At 40.1% G+C, this 22149-nt stretch overlaps 1 protein-coding gene across 1 annotated transcript; it reads left to right on the forward strand.

Moving 5' to 3' along the window:
- The first annotated feature begins 143 nt into the window (after positions 1-143).
- Positions 144-16007, forward strand: LOC116328775 (endoplasmic reticulum chaperone BiP-like). The gene is made up of 9 exons (XM_031750646.2): positions 144-269; positions 8251-8391; positions 8481-8712; positions 8809-8946; positions 13076-13188; positions 13290-13680; positions 13778-14015; positions 14107-14274; positions 14430-16007. The coding sequence occupies exons 2-9, from the start codon at positions 8273-8275 to the stop codon at positions 14939-14941; spliced, it is 1911 nt and encodes a 636-aa protein (XP_031606506.2). The 5' UTR covers positions 144-269; positions 8251-8272; the 3' UTR covers positions 14942-16007.
- The last annotated feature ends 6142 nt before the right edge of the window (positions 16008-22149 follow it).

Here is a 22149-nt window from a genome sequence, read left to right on the forward strand (position 1 = left end):
ATCTCACGAGTTGCTGTGATGTTGACGACATAGATTGGCAGTTTCATTTTGCTCTGCCCTGCCTACTAAGAAACCTGACACCCACTAACTTGCATACTAAAAGCGATGAAATCTTTAGGGGGAGGTGCTTTGCCGAGTGCTGGCACAAACAGAGAGTGAACAGAAAGAGCGAAAGAGACATGGGAATTGGAACTTCAAGGCTATCACTGTTTATACTATTTTATTTCTAAAAGAGATGCTTTTAGGACCTCAACAACAAAATCGAGCAGGTGAGACACAAAGTGGTGCCGCTTGTGTTATGGGGCCTAGGTTGTTGTGTGTTAATGTAGTGAGCTAAGCTGGCAAAGTCAGGAACAGCGTCACAGTGGTATATATGTGGGTTAAAACATCTATCATCAGCATGATAATTATTTACATTTTATACAACACTTTTTATCGGGAAGTAGTCAGCGTTTAGGAAATGTGAAAGAATAATATTTAAAAATGTTGAGTGAATTTTAAATTTGTTTTATTTATTAATTATTTTTTTTAATTGCCATTGAGTATAAAAAAATTTATTTTTAAGAGGAGCTGGCTAAGAAGGTGGTAGGAATTGCAACAAAGATTACTTCAGTTTTGTCAATATAGTTTAAGGTACCAAAAGAGGACTGGACTGATTATACTCAAGGTACAATAATTTAGTCACAATATATACATAAATAAATACAATGTATAAATACAGTTCCCTCTAAGCTGCACGTGTGCGCAATTGCGCACTGCTGGCACGGTCTCTGTGCACAAAAAATCTGCATTGTGCACACATACAAAAATCTAACCTGTATTAAAATTAAAATGAATACTCTAACAATTCTGTTTTGCAGTGTTAGTCAGCGAGTTGCTGGCTGCTCCCGTATGGAATCAGAACGATGCCACTTTATCCCATAGTCCAGCCAATCACGCAATTCACATTCGTATATACTGATCTAATCAACTTCGTTGACGGGCTATGACAGTGCCCTTATGTGCCCAGAGCGGTGTTTTAGTTAGCAAAGCGGCTGATGTGGAGTGAAGACAAACGTAACGACTAACGTAAAAAGTGTGGACTTTATATCAGTTTTTAAATTGTGTTGATAGGCCACGTAAAACCAGAGTTATGATAAAAAATATCTGCAATGTTTGGTTTTCTTCGCGAGTACTATCGTTGTTTGTATTTTATATAAAAACAGCATTTTATAAGGAAAACGTTTGAAAGCGCCTGTGTAGTTAGTGTGTAGCGATCGTGGCTCAAGAGTTGGGAGTTCGCCTTGTAATCGCAAGGTTGCCAGTTTGAGCCCCGGCTTGGACAGTCTCGGTCGTTGTGTCCTTGGGCTAGACACTTCACCTACCGCCTACTGGTGTTGGCCAGAAGGGCCGATGGCGCAATATGGCAGCCTCACTTCTGCCAGCCTGCCCCAGGGCAGCTGTGGCTACAATGTAGCTTGCCTCCACCAGTGTGTGAATGACTGGGTGTGTAAAGCGCTTTGGGGTCCCTAGGCAGGACTAATAAAAGCGCTATACAAATACAGGCCATTTACCATTAGTATAGTCAATAGTTTTGTTGTGTGTGTCAGAACAATGAGGCGACTGCTGAATGTTACAGGTGTTACAGGAGTGATACATCTCCTGTTGTCAGGCCTGCAGGTATCAGGCTGTTGTTCTCCTTTATCTGATAGTGGACAGAAATTATTTTTTGGAGTGGCACAAATAATTTGTGTGGCATCAGATTTGATGCAGAACAGTTGATTGTTCTGTAAATATTTTGGAATGTTTATTAAAAACACTGGCACCACCGGGCCCTCTGACCACCACCAGTAGGCAATGGGTGAAGTGTCTTGCCCAAGGACACAACGACCAAGACTGTCCAAGCCGGCGCTCGAACCAGCAACCTTCCGATTACAAGGCGAACTCCCAATCTTGAGCCACGATCGCCCCTTTGTTGTTTTCAAAACTCAGTAACTTTTTTGAAGAAGTAACTATATAATTAATTGCCCAACATTGGTCTTGTTGAAAGATTTTATGTTTTATGTGTTTTTATCCGTTGTTTTATTATCTTTCATTAAGAAGCATATCATGAAGTGTTCATATATTTCACAAGGTTTCTGTTGTGCAAGCTGACATTTAACTCTACAACACAAATAAGTTAGACAGGAAACAGATGCAGCACCCAAACCACAAGAGTTCAAAAGTGCACCATGTTTCCTAGAAGAAGAAGCCAGATACACATGTGACTCACACACATCCACACACACAACCATTGGTTTAGAGGAACTTGTAAAAGAGGAAATGTGATGTGCTTGCATACGTGATGTAACCTATAAAAAGAACTGTTGCCTGCACTCAGAGTGTGGGTCTCGCCAGAGGCCTCACCCGTGCGCGGGGTCTCGCCAGAGGCCTCACCCATGCACGCCGCTGTTATTATATTCTAACTGTCTGAGTGTCTTTATTCAACCTGAAGAATGTCTTATTAAAAATAAACTCTTGACATTTAATTGGTCCTTCGAGCCGGATGTAGGACATCGAATTATAACTAATTTTATGCTCCAACGGAGTGACCTCGTCGTTTCCTGACATCGTGGAGAGCCCGCGCTGAAGTCTGTCGACAGCCTCTTTCCTATGAAGGAGAAAAGACCAACTACGTGAATTCGGGGTTGGCCAGCGTTCTTAGTAAGAGGTCCACGATCCTGGGGAATGAGGAGGAATCTCTGACCGGCACTTATATCATCATAACCAGGTGAATATTAACACTCAAAGGCACATCGCGAATAATCGTCTTTTAGATTGACACTTTTCTAAGGGAAAAACTCGTCCTGTAGGGACTGGCAGTTTAAAAAAAGACTCGCTTGTAAGACGAAACTGGCAGTCCAGAAGAGACTCGTTTCGCAATGGAAAAAAAGCTGGTAGTCGACAAAATTTACTCCGGGAGTAAATGGGAAAAGGAAGGTGTCAATTAAAATAGGATTACACTGCAGCAGTATGTGAATTGTTTGTATTTAAAAGAGGAAGTGAGTGTCATTTGAAGAGGGACAGTAGGACCCTACACCACTTCTATTGTTTTCCTGTGTCGACTGAAATACTGGTGAGGAAGGGAAAAGGTTGCGCTTCATCGCATAAAATTAAGGCCGCCCTTGACATTAGGACAAGGGTAGAAGGCTGCCTTAATAACCTCCCCTAACTCTAATACCAGAGAAGGTCACACAGTTCTGTTTGTAGTATTAATAACACAAAATCAAAATGGGAAATAAAACAACAAAACTCACTGCTGACGAGCAGTGGCTAGAAAAGAAATGTCCAGGCGCCGGACAAATTAGTGCATATAGATGGAGAAATCCAAAGAAAACTAAATGTCCCACGTGAGAGGGAAAATGTAGCCTCCTCATTAACTAAATTAAAAGAAACCCTCCAAGCAGAAATAAATACTGAAAAGGAAGCTAAAAAGAAATCAAAACATACATAAGAGTTGTAATATTTTAAAGCATGGAAAGAAGAATGAATAGAATGCGTGAAACCAGATAATCCACACAAATATATCAAATAAAAAAGAGATGCATAAGGCATATTAAGGCTGTGTCATTGTTCAGCCAGGGAAAGAGTGTGGAAAAGCAAATGTCTCCAGCTTGGGAAGATGTGAAGCTGCAGGTCACATCAGCCTTTGATGGATACATAATAAAATATAAAATAATATACTATTGTATATTAGTAGTAAAGTAGTGTATTGTGATATACTATTGCTGTTATAAAAAAGGAAAAACAATACAATGATAACATTAATAATGACATACTATTAATAGGAAGACGCACCTCAGTCAGTTATGATGCAAGGTGGAAGATTGTTAAAAGTAGTCTGATTCAAGCTTAAGGTTTGCTCAAACTCAGTACAATGATATAGGAGATAAAGAAAATAAGGAAATAACTACACTAATCAAGTGCATAGAGACACTTGACCTGCTTGTAAACCTGTCATCTTAGATGAGACTTTGTTAAGATGAAGAGCAAACCTATACTAACAACTAATGAGCCAAACCCGTATACAACAGCTAAAGCTACAGGTTTGAGAAGCTGAATAAAATGAATTAAATATGTGGACACTACCAAGCTGATGAGCAAGTTACACATTTTTTTTTTTAATTTTTATTTGTTTTTTAGAGCAGAAGCTGCATATTAAAGGTCACACATGCAGCTGTCTGTGAGCTCAGTTTTTTCCTCACACTTCTGCTTTGTTTCTGGCAGCAGCTTTTTCTTTTTCTTTTTGTGTCCTTGATGATGATAAAGTCCAGAGCCAGCTGAGAGCTGGGTTATCTGTTTTGTTTTATGTGACAAGGCTGAGAGATTAAAACTTAGTTTCTTGTTTTGAGAAGAAAAAAAGAGAGGTTTTGTGTTTCTCAGCCAAGAGCAACTACAATTTCATTTTCTGTTTTGAGACAGGATAATAATAATAATCATAATAATAATAATAAAACAAAGAGTGATGTTTTGTTTAAGTGTTGAAGCAGGCTAATACTGCAACATATCGTCTAGTGCATGATCTGCGAGCAATATATGAAATCATCTTATTTATCTTTAAATAAACTCCAATTATGGAGACCTGAAGTCACATGCTTAGGGCACACCCTCAGGTGAAGGCAGAAAGCTACTAAACAAAGAAAAGAAGCTATACAAAATGCACCACAGCCACAAAACTAAGTATTCACATTCTTTCTGACTCTTTGTGAGCCTGAGTTATGACCTTGGCTCCCTGTTTTTTTCTGCTTCCACCAAGGGTGGGGTGACGCCCGTGGCTCTTTACTATCACAAAAAAAAAAAAAAGAGAGGCCTCTGCTCTCTGAACACAATACTCTTTTTAAATCGGCAGTATGAAATGTCATGAAACAGTGTAACTCACTCACAGTAAATCAGCAGTGAATCAGCAGTATAGGATAATACAAACCTATCTAATAAATCTAATGATTTTCAAATTCTTTTAACTAAGAAGTATGATGTGGCCTCCAGCAGTATTATGATTCACTCATTTTGATTACAGGTATAATGTAATATATGACAGCATAATAATCTCACAACTGCTACAAGCACATTTGCCTTTCTTAACACACGCGAGGCAACTGTTAAGAAAATGCCTTTTGGGTGAGACAGGCCCAGAGGCCCTGCATGCAAGCGTACTAACACACATACATGCAATGAAGAGCAGCTTACACTAGAGCACACACTATATGTGCGCCTCTATATCTCACATTGGTGTTAAAGCAGGAAAAACTTAATAGTTTTGTTATCAACTGCTGAATTTACCCACTACTGACATTTAACTCTCCAGCTTGCAGGACAATAGGTGAAACGTTTGTGAAAACAGAGAAGGAAAAGTAAAGACACAGAGAGAGTCTGGTATGACCAAGCAGTGACCAGACAATAAATTTAGTTGGTAATACAATAAATTGTGAGATGCTTTCTCCTTGATTGATGCAACACAAGTAATTTACTGTATGGAGGAAATTCTCTTTTGTGATAATCTTTTGAACGTGCATTTCTGTTGACCTGTCAACTTAGCGCATTATAAGCTGATATGCAAATTAGTTGATTGATATTAGATTTGAAAAATAACTGTATTATAAAATAAGTGAATAAGATGTAACAACGGTTGAAATATAGTTTTTGTTTCTAGTGTGTGGAGAAGGTTTTATCATGGCACACATCTGTTTACATGGGAGGAAACTCCTCATGTGATGCGACATTTAGCAGTTTACAAGTGTGCAGCACATCAGAAGAATGACTATGAAATTACAAAGGGAAACAATTTTACTGACAAAGGATGAACAAAAGCAGCTCCCACAGCTGAGCAAAAGAAATGGCTGAAATGCGGAGCGAAACTAAAAGAAGGAAAACCAATACTTCCAAAATCTCTACACAAAACAGCAGTTTTAGTGACACATGGAGTTACTCTCCATGCGTCAACAGGAGGGATAAGAGATATAATCTCCAAAATACACTCTAAATTTCGAAACTTCAGCAAAATGCTGGCCAGAGTGTACAGGCCTAGTAAAAATGTGGATGAGACTAACCCAATGCTTGCAGAAACTGACACCATTTGAAATTGTACATGGTAGACCTTTTCCTCTGCCCATCACCAGTGAACCAATAGACAAATCAGTTAGAGAAACAACCCTAGCAGAATGGATGACAAAACTGCTAGAGAACAAAGAAATAGTTCTGAGCAACCAACTGCCGAATGATTCTTCTCCAGTCTCTTCCAGGTTGAAACCAGGCGACTGGATCCTGATCAAGGTACTCCAGAGGAAAACTGGAGCTCTCCGAGGTGGGAGGGCCCTTATCAGGTCCTGCTCACAACACCGACAGCGTGCAAAATCGCTGAAAGACCTTCGTGGATCCACCAGAGCCACGCCAAAAAAGTACAAGGGGACACAAGCCCAGACGCCAGTCCACCTATCATCTAGTGATCTGTAAATGGAGGAGAGGGCAGATTGGGTACATCCCGCCCTCTTGACTTCTCGCTTTCAGTCGACACACTAGGTGATCTGGTGAACTTGGTCGACCTGAAGAAACCCCATTGTAGCCCGAGCCCCGACCTAGCCCCACCTGCCCGGTAGAGTAAAGGAAGATCAGTCCAACCTGCAAAACCAGAAGAGCAACCCATCACTCAAGATGTGTCCTCATCCTGTGGAATCAGATCCATGACCATGGTCTGCCTATGGAGACTTAGAGTCCCAGAAAAGCAGGGTGTATCTTTTGTTTATCCAAATAAGACACTGCAACCGGAATCTTCCTGGCACAAGCTTATAGCCCGATAGCAACTGAGGAAGAAGAAGACTGTGTTTAAAAATTTCCTGTACTTCACATGATGTAGCAATTGAAAATGCGCAAGCAAGTGAATGTCTACTGAAGTCTATAGAGTATGTGTGAAATATATTAACAACAGGAGGGAATGTTGAAAGATTTTATGTTTTATGTGTTTTTATCCGTTGTTTTATTATCTTTCATTAAGAAGCATATCATGAAGTGTTCATATATTTCACAAGGTTTCTGTTGTGCAAGCTGACATTTAACTCTACAACACAAATAAGTTAGACAGGAAACAGATGCAGCACCCAAACCACAAGAGTTCAAAAGTGCACCATGTTTCCTAGAAGAAGAAGCCAGATACACATGTGACTCACACACATCCACACACACAACCATTGGTTTAGAGGAACTTGTAAAAGAGGAAATGTGATGTGCTTGCATACGTGATGTAACCTATAAAAAGAACTGTTGCCTGCACTCAGAGTGTGGGTCTCGCCAGAGGCCTCACCCGTGCGCGGGGTCTCGCCAGAGGCCTCACCCATGCACGCCGCTGTTATTATATTCTAACTGTCTGAGTGTCTTTATTCAACCTGAAGAATGTCTTATTAAAAATAAACTCTTGACAGGTCTTTATATATTGTATTTTGGAGACAGAGAGTTACAGGACTCTCTCCCAGACCACAGACTCATAATACAAGTCAGAGCTTTATTAAGATAAAAAAGAAAGAAAGAAAGAAAGTTGTCTTTTCAAAATTTCCAAACGTGTTTATATGCTACACAGGTCATGAACAAGATTTAAAAAAAAAAAAAATTAATTGTAAGTGGGCTAAAGCAGTTAATTAAAAGCAGTCTAACAGAAATGTAAATGCTGTAATTTTATTATTTTAATAGACCATGTAACTTGGATGGATTAGATGCTGGCGTGACCACAGTGCACACATCTAATGTTGTTCACAGTGGTCCAAGGGACCGCTCAGGAAGTTTGTGTGTTCGCTCAGAAACATGAAAAATTAAAGGGAACATTGTTAGCTAGCCAAACTAAAGTAACCCTAAAAACACCACTGCTGTTTAATTTACTGTCTTCATTTATTTCTGAAGTAATAGCAGAGCTGTACGTCTTAATTTCTTTCAGAAATCTCTCAGTGAGGACAGGCTATATTATATTTAATTGTTAACTAGCGAGCTAACTCTTTGCTAACTTCTAACTCCATTAAGTTTAATAAATTCCATTTTCATGGATGCCTCAATGTTTAACTTAGCTATTACACCTACAAATAATTTAAGACAGTTTGTTACTCTCAGGCATGCCACTGTGATTGTTTGGCTTATGGACCTGCAGCAGAGTTTGAGCCCAGACAAGTCTAATGATGTCAGACTTAAAGACCAGATTGTTCTCAAGGCCACGTTAATTTACGCTGTATTTCTTTCCTGCATTTCTCCTTGTAGATAGTAGAACAAACAAACAAAGATGAAGCTGTTGTGGGTTGTAATGCTGCTAGTCGACACTGTGTTTGGTGTCGCCGCCGATAACAAGAAGAAGAACATTGGGACTGTGATTGGGATTGATCTGGGGACCACATACTCATGGTAAGTCACTTCAGACTCTTTAAACAATGGCATGATGCCTCTGTGGAAAAAAATGAGATTGAGACTGAATTCAAACTGTTTCCTTGCAGTGTTGGAGTGTTCAAGAATGGGCGTGCAGAGATTATTCCAAATGACCAGGGAGGCAGAATCACCCCCTCCTACGTGGCCTTCACAAGTGAAGGTGAACGTCTGATTGGTGATGCTGCCAAGAATCAGCTGACCTCTAACCCTGAGAACACCATTTTTGATGCAAAGAGGCTGATTGGTCGAACATGGGGTGACTGGTCTGTGCAGGAGGACATCAAGTACCTGCCCTTCAAGGTGAGCTTGTAAACTGAAAATAAAACTTGTTGGTTCTTTGGGTCATGTTTGAGTGAAATTCTTGTTAAATTAATATTGTTGTATATTCCTGTGAAGGTTACTGAGAAGAAGAGGAAGCCACATATCCAGGTTGACATTGGTGGTGGCCAGGTTAAGACCTTTGTTCCTGAGGAGGTCTGTGCGATGGTGCTGACTAAGATGAAGGAGACTGCTGAGGCTTACCTTGGCGAGAAGGTACAAAAATGTCAGAGATTCTAAATCAGGGAAAAGGTCAATCTTAATTAACCCCTTTATGGGCTAATTAAGAGCGATAAGAGTGGGGACGCTCCGTTTAGCTTAACTATTTTTAAATCCCGGTAGCACTGCAACCACATAAGCTAGCGCAATGTGTTGTTTTTTTGTTTTTTTTTTATACATATGAAACGGGAGGAGTTACTTACATCTTATGTATTCAACTTGTCCTCGGCTCTGCAAAGATTGCGTAAAGAAGCACTTGCAGCAATAAAACATTATATTCCAGAAACACAATTTGCTGATCCCATCAGCTATATATCATATATCATAGCACTTCCCATTTTGGAATAGACGTCAGTGCCAATTATAGCATGTTCATCATTACTTGCCCAAAACCAGAAGTGACGTCATATTTTGTGGGTAACATAGTTTTTCCTTTTAAGGCATTTGTAAGCCTGTACTGGTGTTTTTAAAAGTCATGTTTGACTTATTCCTTTTTTGTTAAGTTTCTGGGATGCTTAGACCTCAAATTGCTACTGTTATAATTTATTTTGGTGAACATCCTGTTTTTTTGCAAGTTTGCAATGCATTATTTATTTCCGATTTTTCCACAGTATTTAAAAGTTGGTGTATTTCAAATATAAAGCTGTGAAGACACTCAAAATAAATTTCCTGTGGTTGGAAACTACTTTGTGCAACTTTATTGTATATACAGTTTTGAGGGATAAAGCTCTTAAATTTATCTAACTAGAAAAACCCAAAACAACAATTTACATTTTTTTGTAGTTCATTGCGATTTTCTGCGATTTCTTTTTAGTTACTATGGACTTAATGCATTCATGTCATTAAAATTTGCGATATAATGATTGTATTGATTATTTTATTAATATGTATTGTGTTAGTTAGCAGCAGTTTCACACTGGTTCTTTTTTATTCCTGGGGCATCCAGAGACGGCACCGGACTCAGTTTCATTTCACAAAACCTTTATTCATCTTCAGTTGTGCATGGATCTTCTAGAAGGGAAGATGTGCAAATGGTAATGTTTGCACAAATGGTAATGTGCAAATGGCCTGTATTTGTATAGCACTTTTCTAGTCCCTAAGGACCCCAAAGAGCTTTACACATCCAGTCATCCCCCCATTCACACACTGGTGATGGCAAGCTACATTGTAGCCACAGCTGCCCTGGGGCGCACTGATAGAGGCGAGGCTGCTGGACACTGGCGCCACCACCAGTAGGCAAAGGGCACAATGACCAAGACTGTCCAAGCCGGGGCTCAAACCAGCAATCTTCTGATTACAAGGTGAACTCCCAACTCTTGAGCCACGATTGCCCCAAGACCAATATCCCTCTGCAGATCTTCACTTCTTTGTTTGTTACAACCAGTTTTATAGCAGCAACCCCATCATAAAACCCACATGGTGTGTTGTAAACTCTGTGTTTGTATATGTCTGTGCGAGCACGTGAGTACCTTTATGTGCGTGTACCTGTGTGTTTATGTGAGTCCATGTGAGTGACTGTGCGTGTGATTGTGTGTGCGTCGTAACAGTTAAAGCACTGTGTGTGTGTCTTATGTATGTGACTTCCTGCTGGTCATAAAAGTAATCTCCCCTCACGCAAGCTGCACCAAATTCCTTTACAAAACATACAAAACATATGACAAGCACTGAGACCCCCACTCTGCATCCACTGGGCCATTGGCCTCTTGTTGTCTTACTTTTACAGCTAAGCATGTGGAGATCTCCTGCAAACCTACTTCTAAGTTATGACAATTATGAGCTTTTATTACATTCAGGGACAAGCATCAGCATCAGCATCCCTCAACTGTAGCTTCCTGTCTCCTTTTATGACCGGCTGAACTCCCAGAGTCCATAAATTCCTCTCCCTCTACACAATTACACACACTCAGGGGTGGATCTAGAGAAATTTTCTTAGGGTGGCATGAGGGTGGCAAAGAAATCAAATGGGGTGGCAAAATCAAAGCCCCCCCCCCCCAAACACATATGCAGGTGGTTAGATATGGTTAAAATGATTCAAATGCAGGAACTATACATGCTTTTCATATAAATATAGTCTATAACTTAATTATTGTCTGTAGCACACATAATTACACACTTTAGTTACATAAAACATGTGGGTTTTGATGTTATGTACTGTACAGCCTGTATAACAAATAAACATGTAGCCCAATAACTATAAAATACAAACACAAGTCTAACTTAAGTTTCACTGTTTTTTGTTAGAAAACAATCACATTGTTACATGTTAAATTACACAAAATGTCAGAAATCTGCACTGTCATGAACAAAAATTTAAACCCAATTTTTCATGATTTGTTGGATTAACCCACTGAGGTCTGAAATACAACCGGCCATTTTTGACTCCTTTTGAGTTTACGTTTGTATTTCACCCTCAAATTGTTTCATTTTATTTTTTTCCCCCTTGCCTTGTTTGGTATCTTTTCAGCTCAACTGAATTTAGTTGTTTTTTTCACTGACATACTGCATTAGTACTACTATTACTATTAATAGTACTACTACTGATCTGAAATCACACAAAGAACTTAAAATCCTAGCAGTATTTTTTACTGTAAAAAAACCCCACAGACATGTTGAGTAAATTTCTATAACATGAAATGCAAATATAAATTGTACATTTTGCAAACATATACAACTATTTATTTAAAAATGCAGCCAATACACCTGCTGGGTTTTCTTTTTCATTTTCTACAACCATTTAAAAATATTACTAAAACTAAAATGAGAGAACAATCAGGTGTCGCAATAAGATGCCCCAGTAAAAAGAAAGTTAGTCCACCAAAAGACAGAGGAGAACAGCACAGGGATAAACTTGCAGGCCTGACAACAGGAGGTGTATCACTCCGCTGGTTTTCTACTTAGTGACAGTGTTTACACTGCAATGTGCCTTTGTGACATTCATTAGTGCCCTCACTGACACACAAAACAAAATGACTACACAACAGAACAGCTACACAAGACAACACAACACACTAACTATACACTCCACACTAAACGTCACAAATCTCCCACATCTAAAAACTCGCTCGTTTGCTCGCTCTCTCTGTCTTGCTGCCATTACCGTCACTCCCAAAACTCTCCCCTCTTCCTAAGCAACCAAATCACATATGTTGACTTTTTTTTAAATTGGTCGACATGGTACATTTATCCACCAATAGGAAAGAGGTGGCTTTTTTTCCCTTTCTTTACTGTTTTCGCGCTGTCCTTAGAAAATGCTTAAAACACACACACACACAAAAACGTGACGACAGTATTTAGAAAAAAGCGTGGCTTATATATATTATCATACCTCTGGATTTACTGGCCTGTAATTAAAATTTAAAAACTTTAAAGTCTGAACTTTCAATGTGGGCTGAAATAGAGACTCCGCGTGGCTGCAGCTTGTTGCTATGTCAGCTTACATCAGTCATGTGATTTGGAGGTGCAGCGTGTCCGTGGACCACAGAGGGTTAATAACACTCACCTTCCTTCCATTTCTAGAGTGTAACATCCAACCACCTGTGTAAAATCCGAAATTCCCATGGTGTTGTTCAAAATGTGTTCTGGCACAATCAGAAGCATCGCTTGCTACTGAAAACAAGAAAAAAGCCGGTCCTGCTATGGGCTGAACCATTTGTTAATGGTGGAGGGGGGGACACTATGCAATATATTCAGTTTTAGCATTTATATTCACTGCTGACTATAACTACTCAAACTGTTAATGCTATCTTATTTTAATAAACAACACTGTCATATGCAAAACTGGGGTGGCACTTGGGGTGGCAAGGGTACATTTTAGGGTGGCACTTGCCACCCCATGCCACCCTTCTAGATCTGCCCCTGCACACACTCTCAGGTCTATAACTAAACCAAACTGAAACACACAGACAGATCCTTCCCTATTCCTCTGATCTACTGCTGGACCCTCTCATCTAAGCTAATAATTCTTTTCTTGTAGTCACAATAGCAACTTGAAATATTCCCCAAAATGGCACTACAGCATGTAAAAATATAAAGATAAGCTGTTGTGGACTTGGCTCTATGGTAGGTCTTACAGGGTTAAAGAGTTAAATGGTCTATCATGAAATCTGACTTTATCCTTTTTCCTCAGGTCACACATGCTGTGGTCACTGTCCCAACCTACTTCAATGATGCCCAGCGCCTGGCAACTAAGAATGCTGTTACAATTGCTGGTCTGAATGTTGTGCGAATCATCAATGAGGCGTAAGCATCCAGTCAAAAATGAATTTGATCATCTGCAATTTGAAACTGCCAAACAATGTCCCTGCCCTCCCATTGAAAATAATTCTCACTGTATTCTTTAGAGCTGCTGCTGGTATTGCTTATGGCCTGGACAAGAAGGATGGAGTGAAGAACATTCTTGTCTTCGATCTGGGCGGTGGCAGCTTTGATGTTTCTATTCTGACCATTGACAATGGTGCATTCCAAGTGGTAGCCACCAATGGTGACACTCATCTGGGAGGTGAGGACTTTGACCAGCGTGTCATGGAGCACTTTATTGAGCTGTACAAGAATAAGACTGGCAAAGATGTGCGCAAAGACAACCGTGCTGTGCAGAAGCTGCGTCGCGAGGTTGAGAAGGCAAAGAGGGCTCTGTCTGCCCAGCACCAAGCCCGCATTGAGATCGAGTACTTCTTTAAGGGACAAGACTTCTCTGAGACCCTGACTCGTGCCAAGTTTGAGGAGCTGAACATGGTGAGATATTACTTTGGTTCTGAAAATATTGTGTACCAACCCCTATTGGAGAAGTGGCTGAACAAGCTTTTTAACTTGTGTGTTCTTTAAAACCCAGGACCTTTTCCGGTCCACCCTGAAGCCTGTACAGAAAGTGCTGAAAGATGCTGAATTGAAGAAGTCTGATATTGATGAGATTGTCCTGGTTGGAGGCTCCACTCGTATCCCCAAAATCCAGCAGTTGGTGAAGGAGTTCTTCAATGGCAAGGAGCCATGTAGAGGCATCAACCCTGATGAGGCTGTGGCATACGGAACTGCTGTGCAGGCGGGTGTGCTTTCAGGAGAACTGGACACTGGTGAGTCATAACTCTTACAAATATTTTATTAAATAGGGTTGAGCTTTCAAATTTCAACAAATGTTAACAAAACCTTTTCCTTCACTTGCAGGTAATGTGCTTCTTATGGATGTGTGCCCCATGACCCTTGGTATTGAAACAGTTGGGGGAGTAATGACCAAGCTGATCCCCAGGAACACAGTGGTGCCCATCAAAGAATCCAAGATGTTTACTACACCCTCTGATGACCAGACAACTGTCGCCATCAAAGTCTATGAAGGTAAGAGCTTGGATGTTGTTGTTTTTTTAAGTTGCCAAACAGTGTTTTTATAAAAAAAAAAACAATCCAATGACAAGAAATGTGTGACGCTGGAATTTAATGTTCCACAAGTCTAATTGTGAATGTTTTTCCTTTTCTTTTTTTTTTTTTTTTAGGTGAGCATCCTTTGACCAAAGACAACCATTTCCTGGCTACCTTTGACCTGACTGGCATCCCCCCTGCTCCTCGTGAAGTACCGCAGATTGAAGTGACCTTTGAGATTAATGTCAATGGCATTTTATGTGTCACTGCTGAGGACAAGGCCACAGGCAACAAGAACAAGATCATAACTGACCAGAACTGGCTAACACCTGAGGACATCAAACGCATGGTGAATGACGCCGAGCACTTTGCTGAAGAAGACAGGAAGCTGAAGGAGAGGATCAATGCTCACAATGAGCTGGAGGGCTACGCATACTCCCTGAAAAACCAAATTGAATCCATTGAGAACGCAGTGGAGGAGAAGATTGAGTGGTTGGAGTCCCACCAAGATGCTGAGCTGGACGACGTCCAGACCAAGAAGGAGGAGCTTGGGGAAGTGGTTCAGTCCATTATCAGTAAGATCTGTGGTAGTGCAGGTGGTCCACCAGCAGAGGGCAGTAAGCAAAATGAGAAGGATGAGTTGTAGGCAGGTCTGAAGTCTTAACACTCCTTGACCCTCTGGCATGTTGGTGTACATATTGGACTGATGGGACTGAAATTGTCACAGGAGTGGTTGGGAAGGGGCTAACAAGTGACCATACTGAATGTAGCTGACGCTAAAATGTTTGTGTGGGTTGCCATGACACCAGAATCGCGTCTGAGATCGTTATATTGTTTTCTATTTGTTTTCCTGTATTTAGAACTCATGTTTGTGTACACTTGCAGTAGAAAGAGACAATCTATGAGTCCAGTGATACATTTTTCTTATAAAAAATGTTTCTGTTAAAAATGATCCTGAAGTAGTCACTTCCTGTGAGACGCAGGAACCAGAAGTTTTGTGCGGGAGAGACAAGACAATGATAACATGGAATCTGCAACTTTTCTACTGCTGGTTTTACCAGGCGTACACAGTAAAAACATGCTGGTTAATTTGTTAAGCACTTGTGCACTTTGTGAAAAGTAATAACTGGTTGGATGGATGTCATATGTGCTATTGATATTATTTTACTTGTTTCTAGTTTTCACGGTGCTTCATGATTGTGAGAGGAATAAAAAAGAATTGTGGACATCAGTACGAAGCGTTCTTTTGACCAGAGTCGATACACTGTGTTATGAGATTCTATGTTTTTATGTGTTTTATTCTTTGTTTTATTATCTTTTAATATTCAAGCATATTGTAAAGTGTTTATATATTTCACAGAATTTGCTGTACTTCCCCATGTCACAAGATTCGATGTATTGCTCCATTGTCATGCAACCCGACAGTGAACTCTGCAATACAAATAGTTTAAGCGGGAAACAGATGCGGGTCACCCAGACTACAATAGAAAACGGATGAGGCACCTAAACCACAACAGGAAAACAGATGCGCGACTCCCTAACCACAAAAGATTAAGTCAGCGCCACGTCTTTTAGAAAGAAGCAGACACACACACACATATACAACTGTTGGTTTAAAGGAATTTGTAAAAGAGGAAATGTGACGTATTTGCATACGCGATGTAACCTATAAATAAAGAACTGTGCCTGCACTCAGGGTGTGGGTCTCGCCAGAGTCCTCACCCGTGCGTGAGTCTCGTCAGAGTGCTCACCCGTGCGTTAATGTTATTACATTCTAACTGTTTGAGTGTCTTTATTCAGCCTGAAGAATGTCTTATTAAAAATAAACTCTTGACATTTAATTGGTCCTTCGAGCCCGGATTTTGGACATCGAATTATGCTCCAACAGAGTGACCTCGTCGTTTCCTGACATCGTGGAGAGCCCGCGCTGAAGTCTGTCGACAGCCTCTTTCCTATGAAAGAGAAAAGACCAACTATGTGAATTCGGGGTTGGCCAGCGTTCTTAGTAAGAGGTCCACGATCCTGGGGAACGAGGAGGAATCTCTGACCGGCACTTATATCATCATAACCAGGTGAATATTAACACTCAAAGACACATCGCAAATAATCGTCTTTTAGATTGACACTTTTCCAAGGGAAAAAACTCGTCCTGTAGGGACTGGCAGTTGAAAAAGAGACTCGCTTGTAAGACGAAACTGGCAGTCCAGAGGTGACTCGTTTCGCAGCAAAAAAAAAAAAAAAGCTGGTAGTCTAAAAGACTCGCTTGTAAGACGAAACTGGCAGTCCAGAGGTGACTCGTTTCGCAATAAAAAAAAAAAGCTGGTAGTCGACAAAATTTACTCCGGGAGTAAATGGGAAAAGGAAAGTGTCAATTAAAATAGGATTACACTGCAGCGTATGTGATTTGTTTGTATTTAAAAGAGGAAGTGAGTGTCATTTGAAGAGGGACAGTAGGACCCTACACCACTTCTATTGTTTTCCTGTGTCGACTGAAATACTGGTGAGGAAGGGAAAGGTTGCGCTCCATCGCATAAAATTAAGGCCGCCCTTGACATTAGGACAAGGGTAGAAGGCTGCCTTAATAACCTCCCCTAACTCTAATACCAGAGAAGGTCACACAGTTCTGTTTGTAGTATTAATAACACAAAATCAAAATGGGAAATAAGGCAACAAAACTCACTGCTGACGAGCAGTGGCTAGAAAAGAAATGTCCAGGCGCCGGAGAAATTAGTGCATATAGATGGAGAAATCCAAAGAAAACTAAATGTCCCACGCGGGAGGGAAAATGCATTAACTAAATTATAAGAAACCTTCCAAGCAGAAATAAATACTGAAAAGGAAGCTAAAAAGAAATCAAAGCATACACAAGAGTTGTAATATTTTAAAGCATGGAAAGAGGAATGAAGTGGAATAAACAAAAGGTTAAATTAAGGTTAACTTAAATTAAAGCAATGAAACAAAATTGGGAAGACAACCAAGCTGAATGAATAGAATGCGTGAAACCAGATAATTCACACAAAATATATCAAATAAAAAAGAGGGATGCATAAGGCATATTAAGGCTGTGTCATTGTTCAGTTAAGGAAATGTCTCCAGCTTGGGAAGGTGTGAAGCTGCAGGTTCACACAGACCCGTGATGGATACATAATAAAATATAAACTAATATACTATTGTATATTAGTAGTAAAGTAGTGTATTGTGATATACTATTGCTGTTATAAAAAGGAAAAACAATACAATGATAACATTAATAATGACATACTATTAATAGGAAGAGGCACTTCAGTCAGTTATGATGCGAGGTGGAAGATTGTTAAAAGTAGTCTGATTCAAGCTTAAGGTTTGCTCAAACTCAGTACAATGATATAGGAGATGAAGAAAATAAGGAAATAACTACACTAATCAGGTGCATAGAGACACTTGACCTGCTTGTAAACCTGTCATCTTAGATGAGACTTTGTTAAGATGAAGAGCAAACCTATACTAACAACTAATGAGTCAAACCCTGTATACAACAGCTAAAGCTACAGGTTTGAAAAGCTGAATAAAATGAATTAAATATGTGGACACTACCAAGCTGATGAGCAAGTTACACATTTTTTTTTAATTTTTATTTGTTTTTTAGTGCAGAAGCTGCATATTAAAGGTCACACATGCAGCTGTCTGTGAGCTCAGTTTTTTCCTCACACTTCTGCTTTGTTTCTGGCAGCAGCTTTTTCTTTTTCTTTTTGTGTCCTTGATGATGATAAAGTCCAGAGCCAGCTGAGAGCTGGGTTATCTGTTTTGTTTTATGTGACAAGGCTGAGAGATTAAAACTTAGTTTCTTGTTTTGAAAAAAAAAAGGAAAAAGAGAGGTTTTGTGTTTCTCAGCCAAGAACAACTACAATTTCATTTTCTGTTTTGAGACAGGATAATAATAATAATCATAATAATAATAATAGAACAAAGAGTGATGTTTTGTTTAAGTGTTGAAGCAGGCTAATACTGCAACATACCGTCTAGTGCATGATCTGCGAGCAATATATGAAATCATCTTATTTATCTTTAAATAAACTCCAATTATGGAGACCTGAAGTCACATGCTTAGGGCACACCCTCAGGTAAAGGCAGAAAGCTACTAAACAAAGAAAAGAAGCTATACAGAATGCGCCACAGCCACAAAACTAAGTATTCACATTCTTTCTGACTCTTTGTGAACCTGAGTTATGACCTTGGCTCCCTGTTTTTCTGCCTCCACCAAGGGGGTGGGGTGACGCTCCCGTGGCTCTTTACTATCACAAAAAGAGAAAGGCCCCTACTCTCTGAATACAATATTCTCTTCATAACTCGGCAGTATGAAATGTCATGAAACAGTGTAACTCACTCACAGTAAATCAGCAGTGAATCAGTAGTATAGGATAATACAAACCTACCTAATAAATCTAATGATTTTCAAATTCTTTTAACTAAGAAGTATGATGTGGCCTCCAGCAGTATTATGATTCACTCATTTTGATTACAGGTATAATGTAATATATGACAGCATAATAATCTCACAACTGCTACAAGCACATTTGCCTTTCTTAACACACACGAGTGAAAGGCAACTGTTAAGAAAATGCCCTTTTGGGTGAGACAGGCCCAGAGGCCCTGCATGCAAGCGTACTAACATACATGCAATGAAGAGCAGCTTACACTAGAGCACACACACTATATGTGCGCCTCTATATCTCACATTGGTGTTAAAACAGGAAAAACTTAATAGTTTTGTTATCAACTGCTGATTTTACCCACTACTGACATTTAACTCTCCAGCTTGCAGGACAATAGGTGAAACGTTTGTGAAAACAAAGAAGGAAAAATAAAGACACAGAGAGAGTCTGGTATGACCAAGCAGTGACCAGACAATAAATTTAGTTGGTAATACAATAAATTGTGAGATGCTTTCTGTTTGATTGATGCAACACAAGTAATTTACTGTATGGAGGAAATTCTCTTTGTGATAATCTTTTGAACGTGCATTTCTGTTGACCTGTCAATTTAGCGCATTATAAGCTGATATGCAAATTAGTTGATTGATATTAGATTTGAAAAATAACTGTATTATAAAAAAAGTGAATAAGATGTAACAACAGTTGAAATTAGTTTTTGTTTCTAGTGTGTGGAGAAGGTTTTATCATGGCACACATCTGTTTACATGGGAGGAAACTCCTCATGTGATGCGACATTTAGCAATTTGCAAGTGTGCAGCACATCAGAAGAATGACTATGAAATTACAAAGGGAAACAATTTTACTGACAAAGGATGAACAAAAAGCAGCTCCCACAGCTCAGCAAAAGAAATGGCTGAAATGCGGAGCGAAACTAAAAGATGACTTGATGATTTGTGAAGGAAAACCAATACTTCCAAAATCTCTACACAAAACAGCAGCCTTAGTGACACATGGAGTTACTCTCCATGCGTCAACAGGAGGGATAGGAGATATAATCTCCAAAACACACTCTAAATTTCAAACACACTCTAAATTTCGAAACTTCAGCAAAATGCTTATGTAACCATTTTATTCCAACATATGGCATCCCCACTCTGATAAGATCAGATAATGGGACACACTTTGTCAATGAGGTAATCAGCAAAGTCTCTGAAGCACTAGGATTCAGCATCAAATATCACTGTGCTTATCATCCTCAAAGTGCCGGCCTAGTAGAAAGGACAAACGACACAATAAAACAGAGGCTTAGAAAATGCATGGAAGAAACAGGAAGGCCATGGCCTGAGTGTATAGGCCTAGTAAAAATGTGGATGAGATTAACCCAATGCTTGCAGAAGCTGACACCATTTGAAATTATACATGGTAGACCCTTCCCTCTGCCCATCACCAGTGAACCAATAGACAAGTCAGTTAGAGAAACAACCCTAGCAGAGTGGATGACAAAACTGCTAGAGAATAAAGACATAGTTTTGAACAACCAACTGCCGAGTGATTCTTCTCCAGTCTCTTCCAGGTTGAAACCAGGCGACTGGATCCTGATCAAGGTTCTCCAGAGGAAAAACTGGAGCTCTCCGAGGTGGGAGGGCCCTTTTCAGGTCCTGCTAACGACGCCAACAGCGTGCAAGATCGCTGAAAGACCTTCGTGGATCCACCAGAGCCACACCAAAAAAGTACAAGGGGACACAAGCCCAGACGCCAGTCCACCTATCATCTAGTGATCTGTAAGTGGAGGAGAGGGCAGATTGGGTATACCCCGCCCTCTTGACTTCTCGCTTTCAGTCGACACACTAGGTGATCTGGTGAACTTGGTCGACCTGAAGAAACCCCATTGTAGCCCGAGCCCCGACCTAGCCCCACCTGCCCGGTAGAGTAAAGGAAGATCAGTCCAACCTGCAAAACCAGAAGAGCAACCCATCACTCAAGTAACTACTCAGACACTCACAAGCAATGCCTGACATAGACGTGCAAAATGAACATTCAGACATTTCAGATGGAGAGGACCCAGTCCCCAACAGGACTCGACGACGATGCTGGTCAGAGGAATGCCAACTAATGCATAATTATGTACCTCATAACAAAATTGAAATGGCATTCTTTGTAAACCTACTACAAACTCTAGAAACAGTAATGAATACAAGTCTGCGTGCATGTGCTCCAAAAGAACCAATAAAGAACTTAACAACACTTCCGGTCACACCGCCTTGAACTAGCCCATAACATGACCATGGTCTGCCTATGGAGACTTAGAGTCCCAGAAAAGCAGGGTGTATCTTTTGTTTATCCAAATAAGACACTGCAACCGGAATCTTCCTGGCACAAGCTTATAGCCCGATAGCAACTGAAGAAGAAGAAGACTGTGTTTAAGAATTTCTTGTACTTAACATGACGTAGCAATTGAAAATGTGCAAACAAGTGATTGTCTACTGAAGCCTATGAAGTATGAGTGAAATATATTAACAACAGGAGGGAATGTTATGAGATTCTATGTTTTTATGTGTTTTATTCTTTGTTTTATTATCTTTTAATATTCAAGCATATTGTAAAGTGTTTATATATTTCACAGAATTTGCTGTACTTCCCCATGTCACAAGATTCGATGTATTGCTCCATTGTCATGCAACCCGACAGTGAACTCTGCAATACAAATAGTTTAAGCGGGAAACAGATGCGGGTCACCCAGACTACAATAGAAAACGGATGAGGCACCTAAACCACAACAGGAAAACAGATGCGCGACTCCCTAACCACAAAAGATTAAGTCAGCGCCACGTCTTTTAGAAAGAAGCAGACACACACACACATATACAACTGTTGGTTTAAAGGAATTTGTAAAAGAGGAAATGTGACGTATTTGCATACGCGATGTAACCTATAAATAAAGAACTGTGCCTGCACTCAGGGTGTGGGTCTCGCCAGAGTCCTCACCCGTGCGTGAGTCTCGTCAGAGTGCTCACCCGTGCACGTTAATGTTATTACATTCTAACTGTTTGAGTGTCTTTATTCAGCCTGAAGAATGTCTTATTAAAAATAAACTCTTGACACACTGAATTTCCTGAAATACTTTAAAATAAGTTTCAGTGTGTGGCTGTAACTCAGGTGGTAGACCAGGTTGGTAGGTATCTTGCCCAAGATACCCATGCTGCTAATGATGCCTCTATGTGTTAATGATAGATAACGATAAGATAGATAAGAAAGATAAGATAGAGGATGCCGATTGTTACCTTGCTCTTTATGTACGCCAGTATAGTAAAACAGGCCAGCTTTCAGTCATAAAGTGTGTGAAAGGTTATAGATTGCTGAGCAAGACAGGAAACTGTGCAGAATACGACGCTTTGTGCAGAGCTGCAAAAGAACAGGATGCAGACAGGAAGCGGAACTAGGC

Source organism: Oreochromis aureus, linkage group 3, assembly GCF_013358895.1.
Source record: "Oreochromis aureus strain Israel breed Guangdong linkage group 3, ZZ_aureus, whole genome shotgun sequence".
NCBI lineage: Eukaryota > Metazoa > Chordata > Actinopteri > Cichliformes > Cichlidae > Oreochromis > Oreochromis aureus.

Coding starts and splice junctions, on each gene's coding strand:
- LOC116328775 (XM_031750646.2), top strand. CDS start 8,273: ATGAAGCTGTTGTGGGTTGTAATGCTGCTAGTCGACACTGTGTTTGGT. Junction 13,189..13,289: donor GTGCGAATCATCAATGAGGC/GTAAGCATCCAG, acceptor TGTATTCTTTAG/AGCTGCTGCTGGTATTGCTT. Junction 13,681..13,777: donor AGTTTGAGGAGCTGAACATG/GTGAGATATTAC, acceptor TTTAAAACCCAG/GACCTTTTCCGGTCCACCCT.